A 24,696-nucleotide genomic window follows, 5' to 3' on the forward strand; every position below is an offset into this window, starting at 1 on the left:
AGATCTGTACTTCAAACAAGAAAGCACTGCCAGATTCAGCAGAATCCTGTGGAAGTGCATTGTTACACTTGCATGTTTTGTAACACAGAATGACCTATTTAAATATGCTCCTCACAATTATTTCCACTGTATTTTCTTCAGAATATAATTTAAAGCACATACTCACAACTGTGTCACACCTGGCATTCTGTAAAAACCGGGTTCAACACCTGACAAACAACTGAAAAATTTTACCGGCTCTTTCCCTCTAATTTTTTTTCTCTCTCCCTTTTTGTTAGGGAAGTGCTAGAGTAGTTTGGTTTGTCCACCACACTATCAGATTTGGCATAATCTTACTGAAACTACTCTTTTACTCTACCAGCAGAGGGATCTTAAGAAGGAAAAATGAAAACTTCATGGGAATGAAAGTATCAATCCCAAATTAATCCCAATTACTGTACCCAAGTAAAAAAAGTCAAAAAACACATTTCAAACTTATACAGAGTAATGCCTTGAGAGCAGCTGAACACACTTAATTGCCATTAACTCCATAAGCAGACTGCACCTCTCAGAATCTGGATGAAGTATTTTCAGTGCAGATAATCTCACCTCATTATGTATTTCTTCTACTTGCTTTACAACTGCAGTTTCCAATGATTTCAAAGATAAAGCCACTGAATCAGAATCAGTCTGTAAATTCTGGAGTGCTAGTTCACATTGTCCAATTATGTATTCCAATGTTCCTCTTGAACACTATAAAGATACAATAAAAAATTTATATATAACCACTTCAGAACATATATATTTCTCAAATATACTGAACTATTTGCTTCTGAAATAATCAAAGTGAAGGAGCAGAAGGGATGTATTTCTGTAACTTTATTTCATGATCTTTTAAACAAAAGCGTAATACCTCCTGGATTGTCTATATAGTTACTGATATAAATTACGCAAAAGTCTAATCAATCTGACATCTAGCCAACCAGTACAGCGTAGATTGAATGGAGAAAGAAAAGAACTCCTTTTAAATTTACTTTAAAAATATGGCATAGAGAAACATGGCCATACTTTCCATTGCTTCCTGGCCAGTTTTTGATAGTATTTCAGAATCAGTTGTATTTGCACAGTTGCATGGGCTCCCAGTAACACTAAAATGGAGTTCCACGTGCAGCCTGAGAGCTGTCTGCTTACAAGGCCTAGAGAATATGAACAAAACAAATTTGCACTTCTACTCCTTTTGTTTTGTTTTCATTAAATTTCCTTCAAAATGAGAAGGAAATCTGTAAAAATCCTTTTGAAACAAAAGAAAGAAGACATCTATATCCTTTAATTATTTTCAATTAAATATCTGTACCTTCAGTTAAATTTCCAGGAATAATTGTGAATAAGGACATCCTGGTCTCATATTCTTTGCAAAAAAAAAATTCCATACTCTGTAACTTGAAGTCACAACAGTTTACAAAAACAAAGCATAATCACTTAATAGAGAAGCTTTTCATACTGTGAAAATAAGTGTGCATTTTCCTGCAAAGGCAACACAGAGACAGAAGCAGTAGGTCAGAGCACTCAAAATGAGAAATGTAAAATACAGAAATATTTGTTTTAAAATGTACAGTATACTTTATGTCAAATCCCAGTTCAAGCAAGCAGAGCGTGTATTTGTTCGGAAAATTAAGGCACTTTGTTTTATATTACAATGTATATGCATTTATATGTCCATGTTCGGTGCTATTGCTTCATTTCCATTCCAACACATATTAGGAAGAGTAATGGGGAAAAAAAGAAGTATATGGATACATATATCTCTCTTACTTTAATAGTGGTATATTTTGCCTTGCTGAAAGAAGAAAGCGGTAATTGTAATTTTTTAAAATATGTTTTTACAATACAGTCTATTTTTATTTTTCTGTATGCTTTCCCATTAGAATACTACATAAACAAAACTACTGATAATGCCATGGAAAGGAACAGGGAGCAGAGGCCTAGTTAAAAAAAAAAAAAAGGTGTCTTAGCAATTGAAAATATCAGGCTGAAGACTTGTTATCTCAGAATGACTCTGAGACAAGGGACTGTATCACTTTTCCACTTCTTCAGTCCTCAGATGCACAGAAGGATCCAATTTAAAGCATACTCATGACCGATCTTAGTTGTTCTGACCATTTTTGCCAGTGGACACTGCTGATGTGTTTTGAGTATTTCTATCTCATCGTGAACATTGCCTTTCAACTAGGACTGGGATATGAACACAGCAAAAAAGTTTTAAAACATTTCAGGTAAAAATACAGTTGTTTCTTCATTTCATCAGCAATCCATGAGGTGTGGTGTAGCACATTCTTAATTGGTATTTTATATGCCTAACTGTGAGTTTAGGCAAACTACCAATATAGAAACAAGAACACCTCAATCCAAAAATAAACAAATAGCAGTTGTTCAAGAAAACAGTCATAAGCATAAATGTGAACTACAGTTCTGGATAAGACAACATGATGCTACCTATACAGCACCAGAATAATAGTTTTACGAATGACCAAAGAGCAAACCATTTTTGATACTTACATCTGCCACTCTGTGAGTTGAGCTGAATCGAGGTGAAAAACCAGCCAGAACACAGTGCTGATGTGTCATATTGAGATCATCTAGGGAGAGATTAGAAAAATTTAAGTACAGTGAAAAAATTATACTTAATAAAACTTATTCTGGCTGAATATGAATTAAAGACACTACATTAAACATTTAAAGAAAAAACAGGGAATTCAGTCAGATAGTACTATCTCCATAGAGCTCTAATGTTTAGCAGAGCATGATAACTATTCACTGTCCTAGTGTTACAAAGATCTCTTCATATTAGTTTTCTCCCAGTTTATACAGTTTAGAAGTGGCATTTTCCCACCTGTTACAGGAAAAGTTCCACTAAACAAATTAATTCTTTCAAAATTGAGGATTACTATAAACAAGATTACTCAGAAATTACAATCTCTCTTCTCAAAAATCACTAAACAGTACTGACATTTCTTGAAAAAAGAAACAAAGAAAGAAAAACATCAAAGACACATTATTTCATCTTTTTATCTGAAATTTATCTGAAGTTTTCCCTTCAGCTCAGAGCCAAGAAACTGGGAACCCAGAAAGCACAATCTGCTAAAAGACCTGTCTCCCAAGCATTCCATTTGTGACTTTCTTGTAGCCTGCCAGAGGGCTGTCATGGACTTGAGTTCACAAACTGGCAAACAAACAACCCCATAAACCTCTGTAGATAGAATCTACTTGGTTGCCATCAGTTTTGTCAAAATTATCATAACTGAAGAATGCTTGAATTTTGACAAATTAGCACTTTTTAGAGGAAATGTATTCCTCTGGAAAAGTTCAGATTAAATCTAGTAACAACACCCACTGTTACACTGAAAACCATTCATGAAGTGCTTTCAATTCAAAGAGTTCTGGTGTTAAAATTATGCTGCCCTCTCAACCTTAACAAGACATTCAGGATTATCTATCAAAAATTTCTGTAAAATCACTCCTGGGTTATGGTTTTGTAAGTTAGTAGAAAGAGACTAAAAAACCATACAAAACTAGGTGACCTGAAGTGTCACCAAGCAAAAAACCGCCATAGACAAAATTAGAAGAGAACAGGAATAGAGACCTACAAAATGCTAGTTAACTTGGAGTCTGTATTTTCAACAATATCTACTCTTTCAGGGAACTTAACTTCAGTCATCTGAATACAGCATGATGAGAAATTATCAAACTTCATTCTTCCATCACATAAATATAATTTCTCTTTAAGAGATCAATATTTGCATACCTGAAACCTGATAACCTAAATTCCTACCAATTTTTGAAAATGCTCTTCTGACCACAATAACAGACTATCAGACTGAAAAGAACATGGCATGTAAGGTTTAATGGTATTCTCTTTATTACTGAAAAAATATATAGAAAACTTTTACTTTACCTTGCAACAAGACTGAAAATTTAAAACTGAGAAAAGTCTAATGAACAAGAATTCAGAAAAATGACTGAATGTATCATAGTTGTAAGAACAGTGTCTTCTTATGAATTTTATAAGCAACTATTAACAAAGTTCATACCCAAGACAGCAGATAGCATCACAAACTTGAAAAAATAAAAATCAGAAAAACAATTTATATAAGGAATAGGCAGAGAAGTGTTATGAAACAGGACTGAATTCCCACTGAGAAAGTTTAGATGGGAGGCTTATTTTCTGTTTGCATGAGGTTTGCAGATAGGTGAAGTTGAAACGCTTGAAAAAACACTCCAAAACAAACAAAAGAAACATAGGAAAAAGCGATTCCCTACATAAACATATGAGGGTTAAATTGCATAGAGCCAAGTCCTGCAAGGGCCACAGAACAATATTATCTCTGGACATTGCAATATTTAAATATCACAATCACTTTCAAGAACTGCAACAGAAAACAAACCTAAACAATTCCACCATCACATTCAGTGCCTATTCATTGTGGTGTGTTTTATGTAGCAAACATAGCATTAAACGTAATACATTTTGATTTGCACCTTTATTCAAACCCTTGGCAAATCTTTCATTGTAGAGCTACTCCTTGAAATTGCTTCCAACTGTCTCTAATCCTTTACGACTCTTAGAAAGAAGCCTGTAATTTTAATTTAAGAGTTTATAATTCATCTAAAACTGTAATTGTACAAAAATAGTTGAAGCTTCATGGATTGCATGTCTCAAGGGATATTTGAAAAATACATTCTAGGTCTTAAAAGATTACAGTAAAGATTTGCTTATCTTTTTCTTCTAAAAATATATTAATTGAAAAGAAAAAGCACTCTTTGTTAAATTGGCCATTGTCCATTTGGCAGCAAAAGCTTTTATTCAGATACAGAACACTACATCCAGATTACTATTTTGGTTTTAGAGCCAAACCAAAACTGTTACCTTCCTTGGACACCCATGTCAAAACCACCATAGCGCTCTCGTGGCTTCACGTAAAATACAATGCGTATGGAGTTAACATCAGTTTTACAGGACTAAATGCTGATCGGTCAGGTTTGGAAAACCAAAACACCACCTCTCCAGTATTATACCCATGCATATAGAAGTAGAAATATATGTATCAGTCCTGCTTTGGAAAACTGCAGGCAGGTAAGTTATTTGTCAGACAGTTCTCTTGAACTTATGGTGAGGTAAGAGCCAACATGGTGTCTTTTCTGCCACGAAACAGTGGGCCCTTATCTTGCCACAAATTCAGAACAACTACGGCAGGGACATCTCATTTCAATATCTATTACAAAAACAAAACCCCACAAAACTTATGTGAACTGTATAATGCATATGGGAAGTGACTTTTTATTTTAAATCACCATTAAAACCAACTTAGCAATGTACTTAGTACAGTTTCAAGAACTGTCACACAATCCCTTCTCCTTCTTAAAACAGTCTTGCCTTCCATATGGATGCTTACAAGACGCATATGCCAATTAACTAACTGCTAGGTAAGAAAGAATTTTTGAGAATTGGACTACAATTTTCTGCTTACATGACTGTTCCTCTCCCAAAGCTTTCCCACATCTATGAAAAATGCTGTCACTTGCACAGACTATTTCTCTGAAGTCTGATCAGGATTTTCACTTGTTTATAAATTTTAAAACAACTACAAATTATCCAAAATTTAAAGTAGCAATTCTAGAAAACAATCAGGAAAAACTAATGAAGTCCAATACACGCTAGAGTGCTACCCTGACCAAAGGCAATTTTCTCAATCAAAGCCTAATCACACAGATTAAAGCTATTCATATTTACCTGTATTAACAGGATACCGTTGTGCCACCAGTCACTGTGCAAATGTGGATGATTACTTGCACTTCAGGCAGGATAATGCCTAAATCAGTTTCCCCAAACTACTGACAATATTGTAAAGGGCTTGTTTGCATTCAAAGGAACACAACTTGGTTGGTAACAGACACTTGGTGTTTGAATGCTGGAAAAAATAAGTTAATTTTTCTCTCTGAGGCGGAGCACCTAAGAAACAAGGAGACTATTTCCTGCATACATGTATATGGCAAAATCCGTATTTCTTTTAAATGGATTGTTTTATTCTTTTATTTCTACTACTTTCTGCCTGCCACCTCCCAATGAATCATCTGCCACCTTACGGCGAGATCCCATTATAGGGCTACTAGAGCTGAGGCAAGATTTATTAAAAGAAATTAATCACACGTATGATTGTGTACAGGTGGCCAAAGCCACCTTGGAAAACAAAGTTATCAACTTCAAGTCTGTTTAAATAATTTGGAGGTCAGATTTTGACTTTACAGATGAAGTACTAAGAAGTCATAAGAATGTTTAGCAGATGATCTGATTAGTTGCAAATGCATACAATTATTTGACACAGAATCTCCAGCTACGGAAACTTCAGGTAACACACCTTCTGTAAAACATAGCTACAAAATGGAGTTTTTATTTAATACAGATCCCTATTCCTCACACCTGCAGGAAAAAGAAAAATAAAACAAAACCCAAACAACACAAAACCATCTAAGGTACTTGGTGCTTTAATACATTTATCCATGCAAGGCCTCTGTAAAGTCGGTAACTGACACAGAAAAACCTAAGGGTAAGGAGAGGTTAAGGGACTGCCAAAGTTTGCATGGAAATTCTGTGAGAGAAGCAGGCTTACAGCTCCTAAAACTAATGCTACTGTTTTAACACCTGAGCACCCTTCTATTATCAGATGCAGACTACTCTTCTCTATGTGGACCCCCTTATTAGACAAGCTTCTCGGTGATTTCCTGCTATTTATAAACAGAAGATACATTTTGGAATTTGGATGCTGTATATTCTATTTTAAAGTGTGGGAGCAAGTTCATGTCATAGATCTTTCTGTCCCTCCCCTGTACAGACTTCTGCCTTACTTGTTCTTTTCTCAAATACATCCCTCCCAGCACAGAATCTCAGCATGGTCCTCTCCACTGCTTGAAACTACTGCCAGTTCCTCTCTTTTCTCTCTGATCCTGTTCTTCTCAGTCCCTGTCCGTGCTCTGTCCGTACCTCACTGTATGCTTTCTTCTAGACAGCTGAATTACCTGGGCACCAACAGCAGAAACACTCAAAGCCCTCTGCTTGAACAGCTTTTGTGAAAAGAACGGACTAATGGATATGTGTATGTATATACACTTAACTAACTATGTATACTTAACTAATTCTATTAGTTAACTGATTATCAGAGCACCCGTGAGGTGAGGAGCCAAAGCACGCAGAGAGAAACAATGATGGTATACCCAAATGTCACTACAGACTATTAAGACATAACAAATACAAGGTAGAAAGAAAGGAAATTAATTCTTAGCCAATCCTTACTGAAAGCAGTAGGGACTAAAGCCCAAAACTTATTACTTCTAGGTAAAGTAATTCCCAGGAAAACACAAACCACAATGGAAAATGCTCTCAGAATTAGCAAGAGGGGTTTATATCGTCTTTTCTATCTTCCAAGTGTTCTTCCTGAACTTTTTAAACAGTTGTCTTTTTGTCATCTATTTCATGAAGCAGATAAAAGGTACAGTGGGGTTTAAAGCACTGGCAAAGCTTTGATATTCTAAACACCGCAAATATCTACAAGTAAAAGTGAAACGGACTGGTGCTATTAGTTTTCTTAACTATCATAAACAAATAAAGAATTTTCTTTTTAACCGTATTACAGTGCAATTTTCAAAAGCACTAAAACGCTTTTCCACCATTTCCAGTTCTACTTGTATCCAACTGCACACAATGCTTCAACACGAGAAAACCTGACCAAACTAATTTTACTGTAGGTATGTCAACAAAAAGCACCAGGAAGGTATGTCTCCTTCCCCAAGAAATTATGGGTCAATGGAATACTACTTTCATAATAGAAAGCTAGAAGGATGATCTGTCCCTAATTAAAAAATACTTTTAAACAAGAAAAGTGTGTCCAAACAAAACACAGCATGAATTAAAAGGCTGAACTCAAAAAAAGAGATGTCTGGGATTTGCCAGACTTCATGATCAAAGTTTGGTAATGACAAATACATTTCTGGGGTTCGAGGTCTTAATAATCAAGGAATATAGCATTTGGATTAAATGTGGACTCAAGGGGGGGGGGGGAAAAAGGGTTAAAAACTCCAACACATTCAAGATGCTAGAGAGCAAAGAGGGTTCAAGTTAGTTTGTGGAAATAGAAGCAGATTAAATATCTAGAAATAGTTTAATGAGCCACTATATACATGTGGAAGTGTTTCCATTAAATACTTATCTTTAACCACAAGCCAACCTCTGCAATGTGTGCACTCCACTTCTGGTTGGTTACGAAAATAATTTTTTGATGCTTCTTGAACTGGGGGTGGGGAGGGGTATAAGATTCCAAGTTCATCTTCATGCTGTTTTAAAACCCTAACCTTCAAGCAAGAGCTTGATCTATGGGAAACAGCTGCAGAAAAGTAAATCTCCCTTTGAAAAAGTCCAGAATGTATTTTTGTTAAGTATGTTTTGAAGTCATGGTAGGAAAATTAGTGAAAATTGTAAATCTGCTTGCAAATCTGGTCGTGTCTAACTCAAAGATTAGGGGAAAGATTCCAATTTAATAGCAAGACCATGACAACCCTAGTTAAGCATGCTCTAGGACAGAGCAGATGGGGCCCTTTGCTCACCTCCACGCGTTTTGGATTTATTGCACGCACCCAACACGTTTCATATTAGACACCCCTTGACTGTGTACTTGAGACAGCAGGGTTCAGTACGCACTTCCTCTGCAGACCAATATATTATTCTAAATTGAGCTAAAGTGTTTCCGTTTCATGAGTGATATAAGGTTCAGATTTGAGTTTTTAGGCAGCAGATTTGCAGTCATTCACCAGATCTTTTTTCTTCGTATTAGGAAAAGTAAGCCTTAGGAAAAAAAAAAAAAAAAAAAAAAATCTGTCTTACTGTAAGTCATTTTGGATTTTGTTTGGTTTTGTTTAAACAAAATACATTTATATTATTGTAATAACTTACTTGAAGGATGGATTTGGTCACCTAATGTTTAGTACTAACATACATTTAAATTATGACTCATGATTTCATCTGAAGAGGACTGCTGAGAATGCAGGTGTAAATTTATATTTTAAGACTGCATTTTACTAAAATTCTACCCAGAATAACAAAAAACATTTTATAGAGCCAATGAAGAGAGGAACATAAACATTACTAAATGTCCACTAGAAATGCTAAAGAACACCCCCAATCTTTTTGATACTTTGATATACCCATTGATCAGGATTTACAAGTTACTGTAATTGCACATGACTATTAGAAATATTAATTGACCACATTTTCTTATCTAAGATTTGTGTGTACAATATTAGGAAATAGTTGAGGTATTACAGGTACAGGAATTGATAGGACTTGACTTTTTAATTATAAGCAACATACTGAATTTGACATTTCAGTATTTTACAACATTCATTTAAAGCAGTAAGCACTATACTATTTCAACAATTGGAAGAAGAGACCTACAGAGTTGCTAAGTTTTTTGCTAGAGCTGGATGAGCCAATGGTAGTCAGAAACAGTAGATAGTCCTACCAACCAGTCCCTGTACATCAACAGCTACTACTAGCTGCAGTACTCTTATCTTAACATTGTATTTTCTAGATGCCCTGCACACTGCTGCCACTGCTTTTAAAATAATGCCAGCAAGACGACTCTGCTTACTGAAATCAGCTTCTAGAACGTATGATGTATAAAGGCACAAGATAAATGAATTTAAAATTGGCTTCTTTGTTGTCAAGTTACTTTTTATATGAAGTTTTTATATTTTATCTTTTAGACGGCATCCTCAAGATGCCTCCTCTTAAAAGTCAGTCTAAAAAAATCTGAACAGTAAAAAATAAACTAAAACTGTATACATCCACTTATATTGTCTTTCATTTCAAGGGAAAATGATAAAGGCAGCTCTGCTGTACGTAGAAACCTAATAAAAGGGCCAGTTTGAGAATACTCTCTCAGTAATAATAATTTTTTTTTTAAAGTAATTGAGGAAAAAAAAATACAAAGGCTATGGAAATGCAGAAGAGATTATCAAACACCTGGCCTACAGAGCTCAAATCTGTAGCTCTCCACAAAGTATTAATAAGAAAGTGATTTACACATCATTTTCAAAAGAATGTTTAATATAACCTTAGTTTCCATCTAAACATCATCATGATGTTATCTGTTAAACAAACTAACTTTCTGACCCATCCTTCATATAGCATCCCTGATAATACTTTAGTTACTGTATGTAAATTCCATCAGGGAATAAAAAAAATGTCCTTATGACCTGGTAACTCAGTCAACTACAATCTACAGTATTTTGCAATAAAAATACTGAAGATAGACTCCTTCTTTTATTACTTGCCTTCTGAATCTGTTGCCCAGCAAAGCTGCGCATGCACTAACTTTCCAGTCAGGAAGAGATTAGATAAGAAGTTTACTTGATGCCCAAACCGCTATTGCACAAAAATGGATTAATAATTCCCTTTCTAGGAACCTTGAGCTGCCACTTAAACTTCACTTTGACATAAGAGATATCTCAGTTTCCCTCCAGGCTGCTACTCTATATCCTCACAAATACAGAAAAGGGATGCACATCCACATCACTGCCCGAAGGATCTCGCATCTTAACACTTGATCTGTTCATGTCTAAACATACCTAGGGGCACAGACAGCCCCGTTCTTTTACACAAGATACTTTGTTGATGACAGTGCACAGGATTTGATGAGGTAACTAAGAACAAGGAATGGTATATGTTTTTTAAGATTGCCCACAAATGTATTGCTTATAGTAAGTAAACTGTTTTCATATTTGTTGGAAGATAAAAAGTGAAAGGTGAAAGTGAAAAGACTGTTCAGCCCAGCATGTTGGCAGGGTGACAGGTCACTCTAGGGATGTTCCATGGTGTCTACCTTCCAAGTCACAAACAGATAAACAGCGAACACTGCAAGTGCTCTCCCACTCTTCGATGATGATGTCTGTCAAGCCAAGCCACTAAACATGCAAATATGGTGATGTCAAAAGCACTGTTCATGTTTTGAGTTGTGTGATTTATAACTAAATTTGTTTAAACAAAAATGATAACTAAGAGAAAAACAAGCCAAAAGAGAAAGCAACAGATTTTGTGTCAACAAACCTTAGCCACAGTTCTTGCCTTGTTTCTTTCAATGGAAAAACCTTAGTGTGTGAGCTCAGGTGCTCAAGAAAATGAACTCAATTTAATTTTCTTTTTTTTAATCCTCCACACTTGAGACATTGACAGTCACTCTTGGAGTATAACAGCTCTGTTCATTATGACCTTAGTATAATCCCACTACTAGAAAATAGCATGTTTGAATATACACATGGAAAAGTGTAGCAGCAGAGAAGTGTCATGTCTAAAACTGGTGACCAACCAAACATCCACAGATTGGCATAATGGTTGAAACTTCAGGAACCATGGTACCAGAAAACTTTAAGACTGCTACAGTCACAGCTTACATAATACGTAGCCACTCTATAAGCCAAACTCAAGAACAGGAATTTTTATTTCTGTTGAACATAACAGACATAGATGCTCACAGTTACTCAGTAAAACTGCATTAAGAATAGAAAAAGGAATCAGCATCTACAAATACAAGGATAGGACAGATAGAGCTCAAATTCTCACAAGATCTGTGGAAATTCTGCTTATGACCTGAAGCCTGACTTGGACTAGCAATTCTGACTGCACAACAGAGAGAAAAGGCTCAGAAAGAGTATTTCTTTTCTTAGCTGTGAAGTGAAAGAAACATTAAGGAACAAAAAAGTTCCCCAAAATACACTGCAAGTACACAGGGTAGGAGGGATTTATTACACACTCTGGCCAGATCACATGTCTTTCTAAATAAGGCAAGTCCTAACTGAAAGGAAAGTATGATAATCTATAATAAATAAGTGTCATTTTCTCTGTTTTCAACAGAAAGTTCACCTTCTTAGCCCTTGAAAATTACCAAGCATCAAGTAGAAGTCTCCTTGGTGAAGTGGTATGGCCAATCCAGGTGTCTCTATGTCCCATGCTACCTTCAAGCCTACGTGCCAAACAGCTGGGTCTCTTCCCTTCAGTTTTTGTTCATGACTTTCTGCCACAGCTGAACCTTTAAAGAGAGAGAGGGAAAAACACCACAAAGACAACAGACAAGGTGAGAACCATAAAATACAAAATCTAGTCTAACAATATAGACTTAATTATATACCACATTAGTACAATCTTAACAGGCTTAAACTTTCTATAATCTCAATTTGCTATAATCAGCATCTTCAAATTCAGAAGTACATAATAGGTAAATAAAAAATGCCATATGAGAGCAAGAATTCTTTGCAACCAACTTTACTAAGATGAAAACTTCATGTTCACTACAAAGTAAAGGCAAATCAAGGCCAACTCTGTAATGGACTCAAGTTTTTCCTGAAGTTCTCAAGTACAGGTAATGGGAATTTTAGTTAATCTTCACTCTTAATTTTTTTTTTTTTTTTTTTACATTGGTAAAACTATAAGCATAGAAGAAAAAAAGAAAAAAATGCAGCACCACTGATATAAAAATAGATAACTTCTGAAAGAATTTCAAGTCATAAACTGCCAAAGCATTTTATGAACAATTTCATTTGTTTATGTACTTGTAATTTCACCAAATCGTAAATAGAGGCAAAGTAAGGCGAAATAATGGGCACAAAACACAATCTAGACCAACAAAGTTGAGCGAATCTTGGAGTCATATCTGCCATTCTTTTCTCAAAATTATTAGTCAAACATGCTAGATGACATGTGCAAGAGCCAGCGAAGCTTCAATACATTTGTCACAACATTTTTCTTATCATTAAGCAACATGAATGGGTTGAGCTTGGGGAAAAAATAATCCACTGCATAGAAATAGTATTTACAGCCTAATCCCTCAGAACTATTTTCATAAGCTTACTTCACTGCAGTATAAATTGAAAGATACAGTCAGCATTTATAACAAGGTATTTGGGAGCTATGGCATAGCAGTTTTATGCCTAAAGTAACAGAGCATTTTGACAGAGGGAGGATGAAGTTTTAATAAGCAGTTGGCACAGAACAGCAGCAAACAGTTAGAAATCATCAACTACGTAGCATGCCTAATTATTGCTTATAAGTTAGTAACCGTATGTGTCCATTTCAAATGTGCTTTCATGTAATAATTTTTAAAACTTTTGTCTTCGAGAATAAAACCACTAAAATAAAGATTTATAACTCTTATTGTAATATGCACACGTAAAAAGTGGCCTTGAACTCTCACTTTCAACATATTCAAGTCATTCATCCCACATGGTTACTGCAATGTTTGTTTAGTTGGGAGTAGCCTTTAATAATTAATAAATTGTCTTAATTTTCTATGTCAATTAAATATTGCCTAAATTCAAGAAGCAGGGAGCCAAAGCTTTTTAAAGAGCCAATCTAGAGTTCTCGGTTAAAACTCATACTGTAAATTCAGTCCCTGTATTCCCTCCCTCCACTGCTGCAGTTCTCATCCAGCTGAAGCTTTGGCTCAGGACCAGCTCTAGGCCTTTCTATCAAGGAGCACACAAATGAGAAAACAAGAGCTAGCAAATACTCGGAAAAATCAATACTAAAGTCTTCAAGGGGCTTTCATATTTTCTGCCCTGTTCAGATAAATCGTAACTTAATTTAAGAAAAATGTTTTCTGAAAACTGCAAATAGGATGGCTTTCAAGGCATTTTTAATGCAATACATCATGGATATTATAAAAAGAGGTAACCTTTCTGGGTTAACTCTCTCTGTTATGCTGCTTTCCCATTCACTTTGGCAGCAGCACTGTTCACAATATGGCACCAATAAAATATAGAACTACAATCAGAGACAGCAATTTCAATCAAAGTTTCCTGGGGTCTCCTCATAAATCCAGCACCTTTGGAATGTGCTCGTTAAAATGACTTATTTTTTGCAGTTTGATAAATTTTTTATTGCTTAAGTACAGAGTTCAAATGTAGCTCACAGTCTCCTTTTCTTTATATTCTCAATTATTGCACCTTATAATTATCAGCAGCAATTGAAACTGATTGCTCCTACCATGTTATTTTGGTAACAAATGGAAGCAAGCTGCTACTAGCTTTTACATGCAAGCTATTCTAAAAGTGAGAGCGGGGGCGGGGGGGGAAGACACCTTAACATTTGTGGTATATCTCCAGGTAGCACTGACAAACTTTTACATAAAAAGAAGTTATTAAATTCTCTATGTCACACCCCAAGCATGACTGAATGCTGTATATTCATTGATATAATTACAGTTCCCATTTAAGTGAAAACATTTGGATGCATCTAAACCATAGGTATTTGAGAGTAAGTAAATCATGTGGGTCTTGCACATACACAACACCTTAAGAACAGGTATTTATTTTGGAGTAGACCATACAGAAATGGTCAAATGTAGCAGTATTTAATGGAAACACAATAAAGCTATCTGCGATTTTTAATTCTGTTCATTAAAGATTTATAGGATTTGGCCTGCAAGAAATGGTTACGCTTGCATCCCAAATGAAATGGTGCAACCAGGTAACAAGCCTACCACAAGAACAATACCTCATCACAGCTGTAATTAGGGTAGAACCATGAAAGAGAGAATGTAGCTGCAGAAAATTGGCTACAACATTATGCTTCTAACTAGACAGCTCAAATTTCAGAGATGTTCCAGCTCTAAGACCCGATCTTATCAGGTTTGGGTCATGGTTAGGTTCAGAACAACATGAAACTTGCTTTCCTGGATCTAGTTTGGTTATTGTTCCACAGCACAGAAAGTAAAAGTAGCCTTGAAAGGTTTCTTTGCTATTCAGCACCATAATCGTCAAGAAGATTTGAGAGCTTTCTGACAGTCTGAAACTTAAATGTTCTCTATTCAAGTCAAATTGTAATGCCAAACTATATCCTAAATGTAGTCTTAAATTAGACGATGGAATCACTGCCAACACATTGCTAAAAACAAGCAGGACTGTAAACATCTACTTTGTTATTAAATCCAACTGACCATTGTTATATAGATACTGAAAAAAGAATTATTTTTTTACAGATTGATTAGTTTTTCCAGAATTTAAAAGAATTTGAGCACTTGTTCAGCAATTAATGAAATATATACATTATTACTGTCTTCCATAGCAATTTATGTATGTTATATGCAAGAAGTGAAAAAAGCAGAGCATGTTTTGTTTTCAGCAGCTGGTGGGAAAGAATGAGTATCTACCCAGAGTTATTTCTTCTACCTTATTACTGAAAAGCCATAGCATAAGAGGTTAACTAAACTGTACTAACGTTTTAACTTTTGCTTTCAACTGACATTCACAAAAACAAAAACTGGAAGATTTGCCAACATTGCTCTTATCAATACATATTTAGAATACTGTGTCCAAATATATCAAGAACAAAAGCACTAAAATAAGAACAAAGAATATTCTGTCATCCCTTCATTCTTGAAGGAGCAACTTTATTTGATCAAATCAGTGAGAGCATGGTTAAAATAAGAAAAAAAAAACAAACACACACAAAACCAAAAACCATAACAGTTAATTCAAATGGTGAGTTCTTTTTAGAAAACATGGATTTAAATCCGTTATTATAAGAGTAATTGGATCACTAAAAATTTGTGATTTGTGATTCTCCTAGAAAATAATTCCAACTGGCCAGAACCTACAAGTAACAGATGTGACCATTTCACTCACATACTCATTTCTTTAAAAGTAATATGTATTTTTCTACATACTGTTACTATTCTTTCAACAAGAAATACTTCTACTACATTATTGACATTAGAAACTATTTAATATAATTATTCTCATCCTGTACAAACCTCTACTCCATGACTTTTATCCATTAAGCAGTACATAAAGAGGATTATTGGTCAACTACAACTTTAGATTGACTTAAATTCTGAACAACTTTTGTAGTTTCAGCATTTTTTTTTAACCTAGTGAGGAAACAAACATCTGTAGTGAATCTCAATTGTTTTTATTCGCAATTACTGTAGAAATGAAATAGCAGTCATTAGGTTTAGTGCTAGGATATTGCTTCTAACATTGCAGTGTGAAAAAATACAAACAGCATTTTACAAGATAAACAAGCATAAAAGCTCCTTCAAAATAAGTCACTACTGCAACTAACTAAGTTTGTTAAACCTTTCAACATTACATTGTCAGCGAACAGAGCCAGTTGTTTAGTATTTCAAGAGATTTATACAGCAAGTAAGCCCTACAGCAAGACGACAAACTGTAAAGATACTGTAAAGAATCTAGAGAAAACTACTTATCTAGCCTCAAACATAGTTTGTGGGAAATCTGGCTAAGAGAAAGATGGACACTTCCAGTGACTACATTATTTTCCATCTCCTTTAAGTTGGTAACTGAAACAAATCTCTACTTCAAAGAACATCTTTAGAACCAACTACTGCTCCGCCTTAGCAAAGCAATAAAACTTCCTTCAAAACTTACAAAGACCTGAGGGAAAACTGTTCGTTAGGAAATTTTCATGGATAAAATCCAGTTTTTGAAAATGCCCTTATTCCACCAGTGTTTGGGTTGCAATTCACTTTTATAAATAGAGCGGGAAATAAAAATGGGTTATTAACTTACTATATTAAAATCCTGACAAGTTTCTACCTTAATGCTCTCATGTGATAGGATATTTGTAAGCTAATGTGTTATTAAAAATCCTAAATTGGTCAAAATTTGGAATTCCTGTTCCATGGCAAATTCGGAAAAGTAAATTAATTCTGAATAGCGTTAGTGACGGTACAATTGAACACACATTCTGTAACGTATTCAGTTCTGTATATGCACCATGACTACCAGTCACGCACTTTCATGCAATATACACATTAAAATGAAATTGCCCAATTTTTTGTGCGGGTCTATTCTTATCACTTGATAAGCTACTTTTAACCTAGTGTAATGTAATGCATTTTATTTTAATTTAAATAAAAGCAAATACTGTTCAGATGAGCATTAAGAAAAACGTCTATCTTGTTTTGTTGTTAGAAATGTACTTCATCTGAAGTTGCTTTGAAACAGTTTGACACTGGAAACAAGAAAATAAACAGCGATACTAATTAGAATATCAGCTTGTTCCAGTATCTTTATGTTGGCTCTCAAATTTTTTTTCTGGCATATTAAAAGCTGCTTCTACTCCAATTAATAATGATCAAAGTTTCAAACATTGAATTTTCATTATAGCATCAAACACCGAACAAGCAAACAAGAAAAAGTTGTTTCTATTACAGTAGTATGTGTTTTAATACCATTTAATCAAATAAGTAGGTATCAAACAAATAATGACATAAAAATGCAAATTAAAGTAAAAAGAAAACCATATAACCTGAGTTGTGCATCTCTCAACAGTCCAACAAACAGCTGCCATAACACAGTAAGATTGCTTAACTCCTAGGGCTCCTGCTGTTCAAAACCTGAAAACCTGGGCATTCTGCATTTGTGGCGGGATAGGTTGGTACTAGCCATGAAGCTCTGGAAGCCCTAGCTTCCCCATGCTAAGGGGCTGTCACAGAGCCTCAGTGTTTGGAGTACCACAGAGACCCGTGGGAATCTGAGGAATAGAGAGCTGACAACAAAATGTGCAAGACCTAGCAGAAAAGAGAATCAAGCCAATTTTAACAAAATGAACGTCCTTAATTATGTCTGAATTTCCCAAAGAACAAGTGTTTTCTCCCAGAAAATTACTAATCCATCTAACTGACATCTTCTAAGGAAAAATTGTTCCATCAAAAAATTTCTGACCATCTCTACTCTTTTTATTACGTATTCTGTAATGATTCTGTGATAGTCTTTATACACTACAGTGAGAATTCAATGCTAAGTCAATACTAATGAATTAATGCAGTAAGTACTAATAAAAGATACTGGCGTAAAAAGCAAAGGTACTTATGGAAAATGGGAAGAGGAGTCAAGATAAGATTCTAAGAAGATTTAACAACAATCTTCAAGAAGATGTGGAGCTTCTTCATGCTTCACAGTTATGGAGAGCTTGGTAAGAGATATAGTAAATATTGACAGTCTTTCTGATTGCAGAAACCACCAACACGTTGAAGTGATATAGAACTGGAAAGAATAGTAAGTCCTGATAAGTTTATAACCACCAGCATTTGAAAGCTATAAACAGGAAATCAGAAGAGCAAAAAGACAATTTATTTATTTGTCTAAAATCAAGCAGACTCATTACTCCTTTTGGATGGGCTAGGTAGAAAACTTCAACACACACAAGTATTTACTGCCACTTTAATTACAATGCCATATTCATAAACTATAAACAGGTTCCATTTCCTCCAATTTATAAGTAGGCCAACTATATATATGGCTTCACTTTAGGGATATAGAAGGACAACCACAACCTGAATACAGACAGATGCGAGTGAACTGTTTTCACATAAAGGTATACTACAGGACATTTCCTCATGATGATCAGGAACCATGCTAGGCACCTTAAATTCCCTCTAAAGTTCATGAAACCAACTTGAACCATCCTCAAAGCTATCAAGTGGAATTCAATCTTGTTCAGATTTAGATCTGACTTCATAAATCATTTTCTTTCAAAAAAAGTGTCTTTTACCCTATCTCCAGCTGCGTTGAGGTTTTAATATCGCCACCTCCTGCCAAGAGATTCCCCCCCAATATACAATCAAATTTCAATTTGATCAAAAACTTTTGGAATCATTGGAAAAATACAAAAATTTGAAGTAGTAATTTTTTTTTTTTTTTTGTAAATGTAAATGATGGAATAATCAATTCATTTACTGGAAAGCTTGTAGCTTTTTTAAGCTTTCATGTCTATTTTTAAATCCTTCAGAAAAAAAAATATAAACTTTTAAGTGTATGAAAAAATCTTGCATGTATGTTGCAAAAACATTAATAACATATAGATATCAAAATAATTTTTGGTCTATATGTATCAAATATTTCTTTCTACACTCATCAATCAAATTTGCACAGAATTTGCAGTGGGTTTAAAACAGCATAATTTTTACTAACTTGCTGAACTTGAAGAAACAAAATCAAGTGATGAGTTATGAATAAACAGAGCAGCTTTCATTTTTGTTAATTTATAGCTCTCTGAACTTAAAGGGACTCATTTTTTCCCCTCCACAAGAAAGTTTTATGTTCAAATTTTTAAGCATATTACAATAAATCCTCACACTAGTTCTACTACTAGTTCATGCTTATGTTTCTTTAAATATTTTTTTCAGTAACATTTTATCTACAGTACTACTGAAAAAACATTTACTGGACATAAAATATCAATGTCTTTGGCAAATAAGACAGACAAATGTTCACAAACAAAACTACACTTCTACTGGTCAGGGAGTATCTGCTATTAGGTTTGCTAAGGCAGGAGAAGTTTTATGTCCAGGAAAATATAAGTATGATGATTTCAGATGAATGTTATATAACAAAGTGACCCATAGTTTCAAAACTAATAACAGAACTAACAAGAGAATGCACATGAAAGTATACGCTATTATTTTTACCTCATGGCCATCAGCCAAAACCTACTGAAGTCAATGTGAATTCTTCCCACGTTTTGAAGCAAACATCAAAGGATTTTTGGAAGGACCAAAAATCAGTTGTGAATTATGAAACATAAGGGAGTATTTGCAAATTCAAATCAAGTGTCTAAATTCTAATCTTATGTTTCCAAAACTGGAAGCCATTAAAAAAAATCCAAGGTTTTTGTTCAAAAATTGTTAGGAAAAAAATAAACAAAAATCTTCATATCTGTTTTTAAACTAAAAATGAAATTATTTAATGACACTTCAACTACACATTTTTCCCCCTAATACTGAATTTAAATGGTTTTTAAATAACTAAGAACCTGCAAAGCCTGTCAGACAACAGGTCTTTTAATGGAAAACTTCCACCCTTCCCAACTACAGAAATGTTGGCAAGTCCTCTGCAAAACATGCATTAGCACTACAGCATGCCTAGGCACAATGTATATACTTCCAAGTAAATACAATAATACTTTTATAAAAATAACCTAAAATGATCTTCCCAAAGAAAGAGTAGTAGTAAAATCAGCATAAAGCAGAAGCAAGTCTATATATGATAAACAACACAATAAAGACAGTGATCTCAACTACAATTAAACATTTTACAAGATAGAAAATATGCACGTGCATTAACCTGAAATAGATATTTGACAGATATTGATTTCCTGGCTCTTAGTCAGGAAGTTAATCATACCAATTTTTAAATCTACTTAGAGAACGGCTGATAAGCCAGTTGCAGTAAGCACAGGTATATTTTTGTACAGGTTTTAGCAGAAATAAAGATAGGGCTTAAATACAAAAAGTACCATAATGTATTCACAAGCACATAACAAATCTACACTATCATGCAAGTATGCCTATGTACATACACACAAGGAAACATAAAAGAGCTTCAGGGATTTAAGATGTTTATATCACTAGTCAACTCATACCTCCCATCACTCACCTTCGCAGCTATAACTGTACACAGCAACCGTTGACCTTTCAACCAGATTCTCATCATGGTGCCAGCTCACTGCCATGTTCCCCATTCCAAAATAAGGTTCCTGTTTCAAGTACAGCATTTGTAGTGGATCCATATAATTTAATAAAGTCAAGTTATAAGATGTTCTGTTCTTTAGACTTATGTAGTCATCCTCTGGTATGCAACAACTGCTTTGATCTTTTGAAACAGACCCTTTCTCCGTAAGAGAAGTAGCAAGATTTTGCTCCCTATCTGTTACAGTAGTATCTTTAATTTCTTTGGTCTCAAACAAATTTTGTCCTTGTAATGCCTTGACTGCTTCAATATGCAAGTAGTCATTAAGTCTGATTAATGCTTTACAAGCATCATGTATTTGAGGACTGCAGTATTTTATATCATAACCTTCAGTAGGCCAAGGAACTGTAAATAATCTTGTGTTCAAGTACTTGTAAGTGCATCCTGGGTTTCCAATTAATATACGAGACACTGGGGTAACAAAATCTTTTCCTTTGATCCTTACAAGATCTTGAAAGAAACAATCGTGGTTTTGCAAGGTCAGAAAGCCTTCTTGGACCATTTGATGGAGCTCTTCAGGTACTGTATCAGATTTTCTGAAAATCAGCTTGGAATATTTGGTCTTCCACTAAGGGAGGAAAAAAACCAAAAAACCAAAAAACCAAAACAAACAAAACAAACAAACAAACAAAAAAAAACAAACAAAAAAAAACAAAACAAAAAAAAAGAAAAGAAAACAACAAAAACAGCAGAAGAATTATTCTTTTTACAGGAACCAAAGTATTTCATATATTTAAGAACAGACAAGGCTAAGTTGACAAGTTATCAAGCATGAGTCTAGAATGTGGTGGAGAAACAGATGCCAGTATTTGTTACTTCATTTTCACATTCCAATACATCACACAAACTGTGGATATGTACCAGTGGCCTGTAACCAGAGTATCACCAGGGCAAACCTCTAAATAAATAAATAAATAAATCTGAGGATTCTGGCAGAAATCAATAGAACATACAAGCTCCACTGATGAATCTGTAGATAGTACTACCTTTAAATATACAAACAATGGAATATCAAGCAGTAACAAAGCAGCTCCTCTTTTTGTGATGGTTGCAAAGACCATTCTGTCTCTTTCTGATGTACAGAATTCTAGCGGGCTACTTGATAAACTGAAATAGTTTTATATAACAACAATTTTTAGGGCAAAGATAAAATGAAAATGTAAATTTTAAAAAAAGGCCAACATTTTTCTGCACTGCACCTCTATCTTCAAAACAGTCTTTGACATACTGGTCCTTTCTAATTTCACATTCCTCAATGCATGCCAGTTAGCTCTCCTATTTTATATAAAAGTTCCCCTTTTAGATAAAAAAAAAATTCCAAACTTATTTTCCTCCCTGTGTCCCCACCACACCAGCTCTGGTATCTGCTGGAGTTCAGAATCCAGCAGTTTGTGGAGGCAACAACTCCCAGCAAGGTATGACACTGCTAATCAGCAGTATCTTGTTTTGTATGCAAAATACTGCTTCCCACTCCAGGAAGGCGTAGATAATTTTATTTTGTTAATCTGTTTTTTTAAGGAAGTGAGTATCACGTAATCACACCTTTTATTGTTTGCCTGTAAATCTGCTTTAACTACCGCTGAGACTGTTTGGCAAACTGGACAAAGGCTAGAGAATAAGTTCTTAAATAGACTAAGTTCCTATGTATTTCATTAAAATTAATAGATGAATAAAATAAACAGATGCAAACTAGTGCCCTTAGAAAGGGAAAGGCTGTAATGTGAGCCTATCAAGTGTCAATTAGCATGTGTGAAGCTCGGAACTGCTCACTACTCCTTTTTCCTTTCTCCAGAAGTTAGTCACTAGTCTGGGGAAAAGTAAGATACTGATGGTGTTGTGGAGGGTAAAAAAAATTAAGGTAAACTGAAATCAGAAGGCATTAGGCAATGGGGCAAGAGTACATGGATGCACAAAACTGATCTATCAAAACTTTTACTAATGTAATAGGTTATGTTCAAAGTGCTTTTAAAAAACAAATACAAGCCACCAGCACAAAAGCATCACACTGACCTACAATCCATCTGTGGGCTCCTTCTGGTGCAACTCAAAACCACTCTACTAGTACTATCTAATTCCAAGTCAGATTTGAACCTGCCTTTCAGGAAATTAATTTTAAAATCCAGAAAAAGTGTCTCTAAATAAATACAAACCAAGCAGTAAGTCAGTATGCACATTTTCTACTGCATGAAAACTGACTTTTGCATCATAACATGTTGTTATCCTACACTACTGAAGAGGTGGCTTTATAGGATCATTTGTTTCTACTAAAAAGGGGAATATAAAAGGAAGTCTATTTTAAAAATAATGATTACACATAATAAATCGTAGTTTATCTATAAACCTTGCCACCATTTCTTGTGAATTTTTACAGTGAAGCTAATTCCCTGTCTTTACACGCTCTTATGGTTTCCAAAAACTAGCTTCCTAGAGAGATGAAAAAACCCTGTATCTACAGATAATAATTATTTCTGACAATTGTATTTACATGCTATACTTTAAATACCAAAGCTTGAAAATAGTTCCAGATATCTATTTGAAGGTCCACAATCCCCAGCACAGAACACTGGATCCCAGCTTTCATTAAAAGAACTGAACATAAACTTGATAAACGCAATTCGCCTGAGCTTGCCAAAAGCCTGAAACGATTTCTTTAGAGGTCCTGAACTATCCACTTTGTTCTAGTCAGTGCTTTGTATCTGCAGCCTTTGAACAGCACAGTGAAAAAAATCCTTATACAGAATAACTACTGAAATCAGTAACTGCAAATTTTAAGGATTTACAGCTATAGGCTACAGTCAGATGTGTGGGTATAGGTTGATGGGAATCATAAGTATCCTTTCACAATCATACTTAAGAATGACAGAACATCATATGTTGTGACATATAAAGATTATTATTGAATGATTTGTTTCATTATGCAAATGATATGTATAAAAGAAAGAGCACTAACAGTTCTATAGCAGTATCCCAGTATTTCTTTAAATAATTCTGTATATTGGACATACTCAGGCCAGATTAACCAATAACCACATTACATATGCCAATATGGCATATTTAAAAAGTCATTGCTACTACATGTTTTTAAACCACTTAATATACTGAATTTCTGACACGAATTGCACACATGAAATTCCAAACAATTATTACAAACAGAAGAAGGGAAATAATAACACAATATAAAGCAACTAAATGCCTGAAAACATGCACTAGAAAGGACGCACACAGATTTTTACAAAGGTAACAGCATTCTATTCCCCTCCTGAACTGCAGAGGTAACGTCTTCCACATTTTATTGCCAGCCGAGTCAGAGGTATGTTACCTTGTGTTTTAAGATTACATGCTTAAGAACTATTTTATCATTAAATTTTACACAGTATAGTTAGGATTCTACCTTAAAAAAGACCCACACTGATATCTCAGAAGAAACCAGGAAGTGGAAACACATATCCAACACATCACATGAAAACAGTTTGGTCGTCTTTAAATCTCCAAGCAGTCATTGTGCTATGTCCTACATAAGGAAAGCATTAAGGGATCAGAGCACAGGGTGAATGCTGGGTTCACACTGGACACCTTGTTGTTCTGGGGGGATGGGGAAGGGGGAGTCATCGTGTACTCTGTGTTGTAAGCCTGACAGCAAGTATTAAAGGTCAATTCACTGTTAAGTCTGAAAGAAGTAGGTATGTTACTGGCAACTACAGAGCAGAAAAAAAAAAGCACATTTGATGCTCAATTCTTCATATGAATATTACACATGTGATTTTAAATACACACATGCTTTCACTCCTACTGGTGGTATTCAATACAGAGAATCACCCTACAGGATGACTCAAGTCATGGAATAAAGTTAGAAATCAGCAATAAGGACCCCTGATAAGCAAACTGCCACTTAAATCATGAAATGACAGTTTGTACTTCAGATATTTGTGAATTGCCTTGTTAACAGACTTTTTCTTGTTCGTAACTGGCTTTAAACATTCCCTTGTTTCAGCCTATGGTTTGGGGCCCATTTCTAAAATCCTTCATCAGGCAAGATGCATTGAAAAAGGATGTCACTGAAGTTTTGCTTGTGATGGAATTTCTTAGTTTTGTTCTGACTGTACATTTCCACACCTGACAGGATAC

The 24,696-nt window shown here is 34.8% G+C and overlaps 1 protein-coding gene across 2 annotated transcripts in view; it reads right to left on the minus strand.

The window, feature by feature from the left end:
• The window catches only part of FTO (FTO alpha-ketoglutarate dependent dioxygenase), a 250,077-nt gene that overhangs the window by 176,492 nt on the left and 48,889 nt on the right, over positions 1-24,696 (minus strand). The window contains exons 3-7 of one of the 2 annotated variants that reach the window (XM_082319178.1): positions 21,017-21,139; positions 20,479-20,578; positions 11,967-12,110; positions 2,536-2,615; positions 589-732 (exon numbers count right to left, since the gene is read on the minus strand). In XM_082319178.1, coding sequence (XP_082175304.1) covers positions 589-732; positions 2,536-2,615; positions 11,967-12,110; positions 20,479-20,578; positions 21,017-21,139 — 591 coding nt within the window. Of the gene's footprint in view, positions 1-588; positions 733-2,535; positions 2,616-11,966; positions 12,111-20,478; positions 21,140-24,696 lie in introns of both variants that reach the window. The other variant, XM_082319177.1, reaches the window with a different exon arrangement.

The sequence above is a fragment of the Platalea leucorodia genome (genome assembly GCF_965183815.1).
Source record: "Platalea leucorodia genome assembly, chromosome: 8".
NCBI classification, from domain to species: domain Eukaryota; kingdom Metazoa; phylum Chordata; class Aves; order Pelecaniformes; family Threskiornithidae; genus Platalea; species Platalea leucorodia.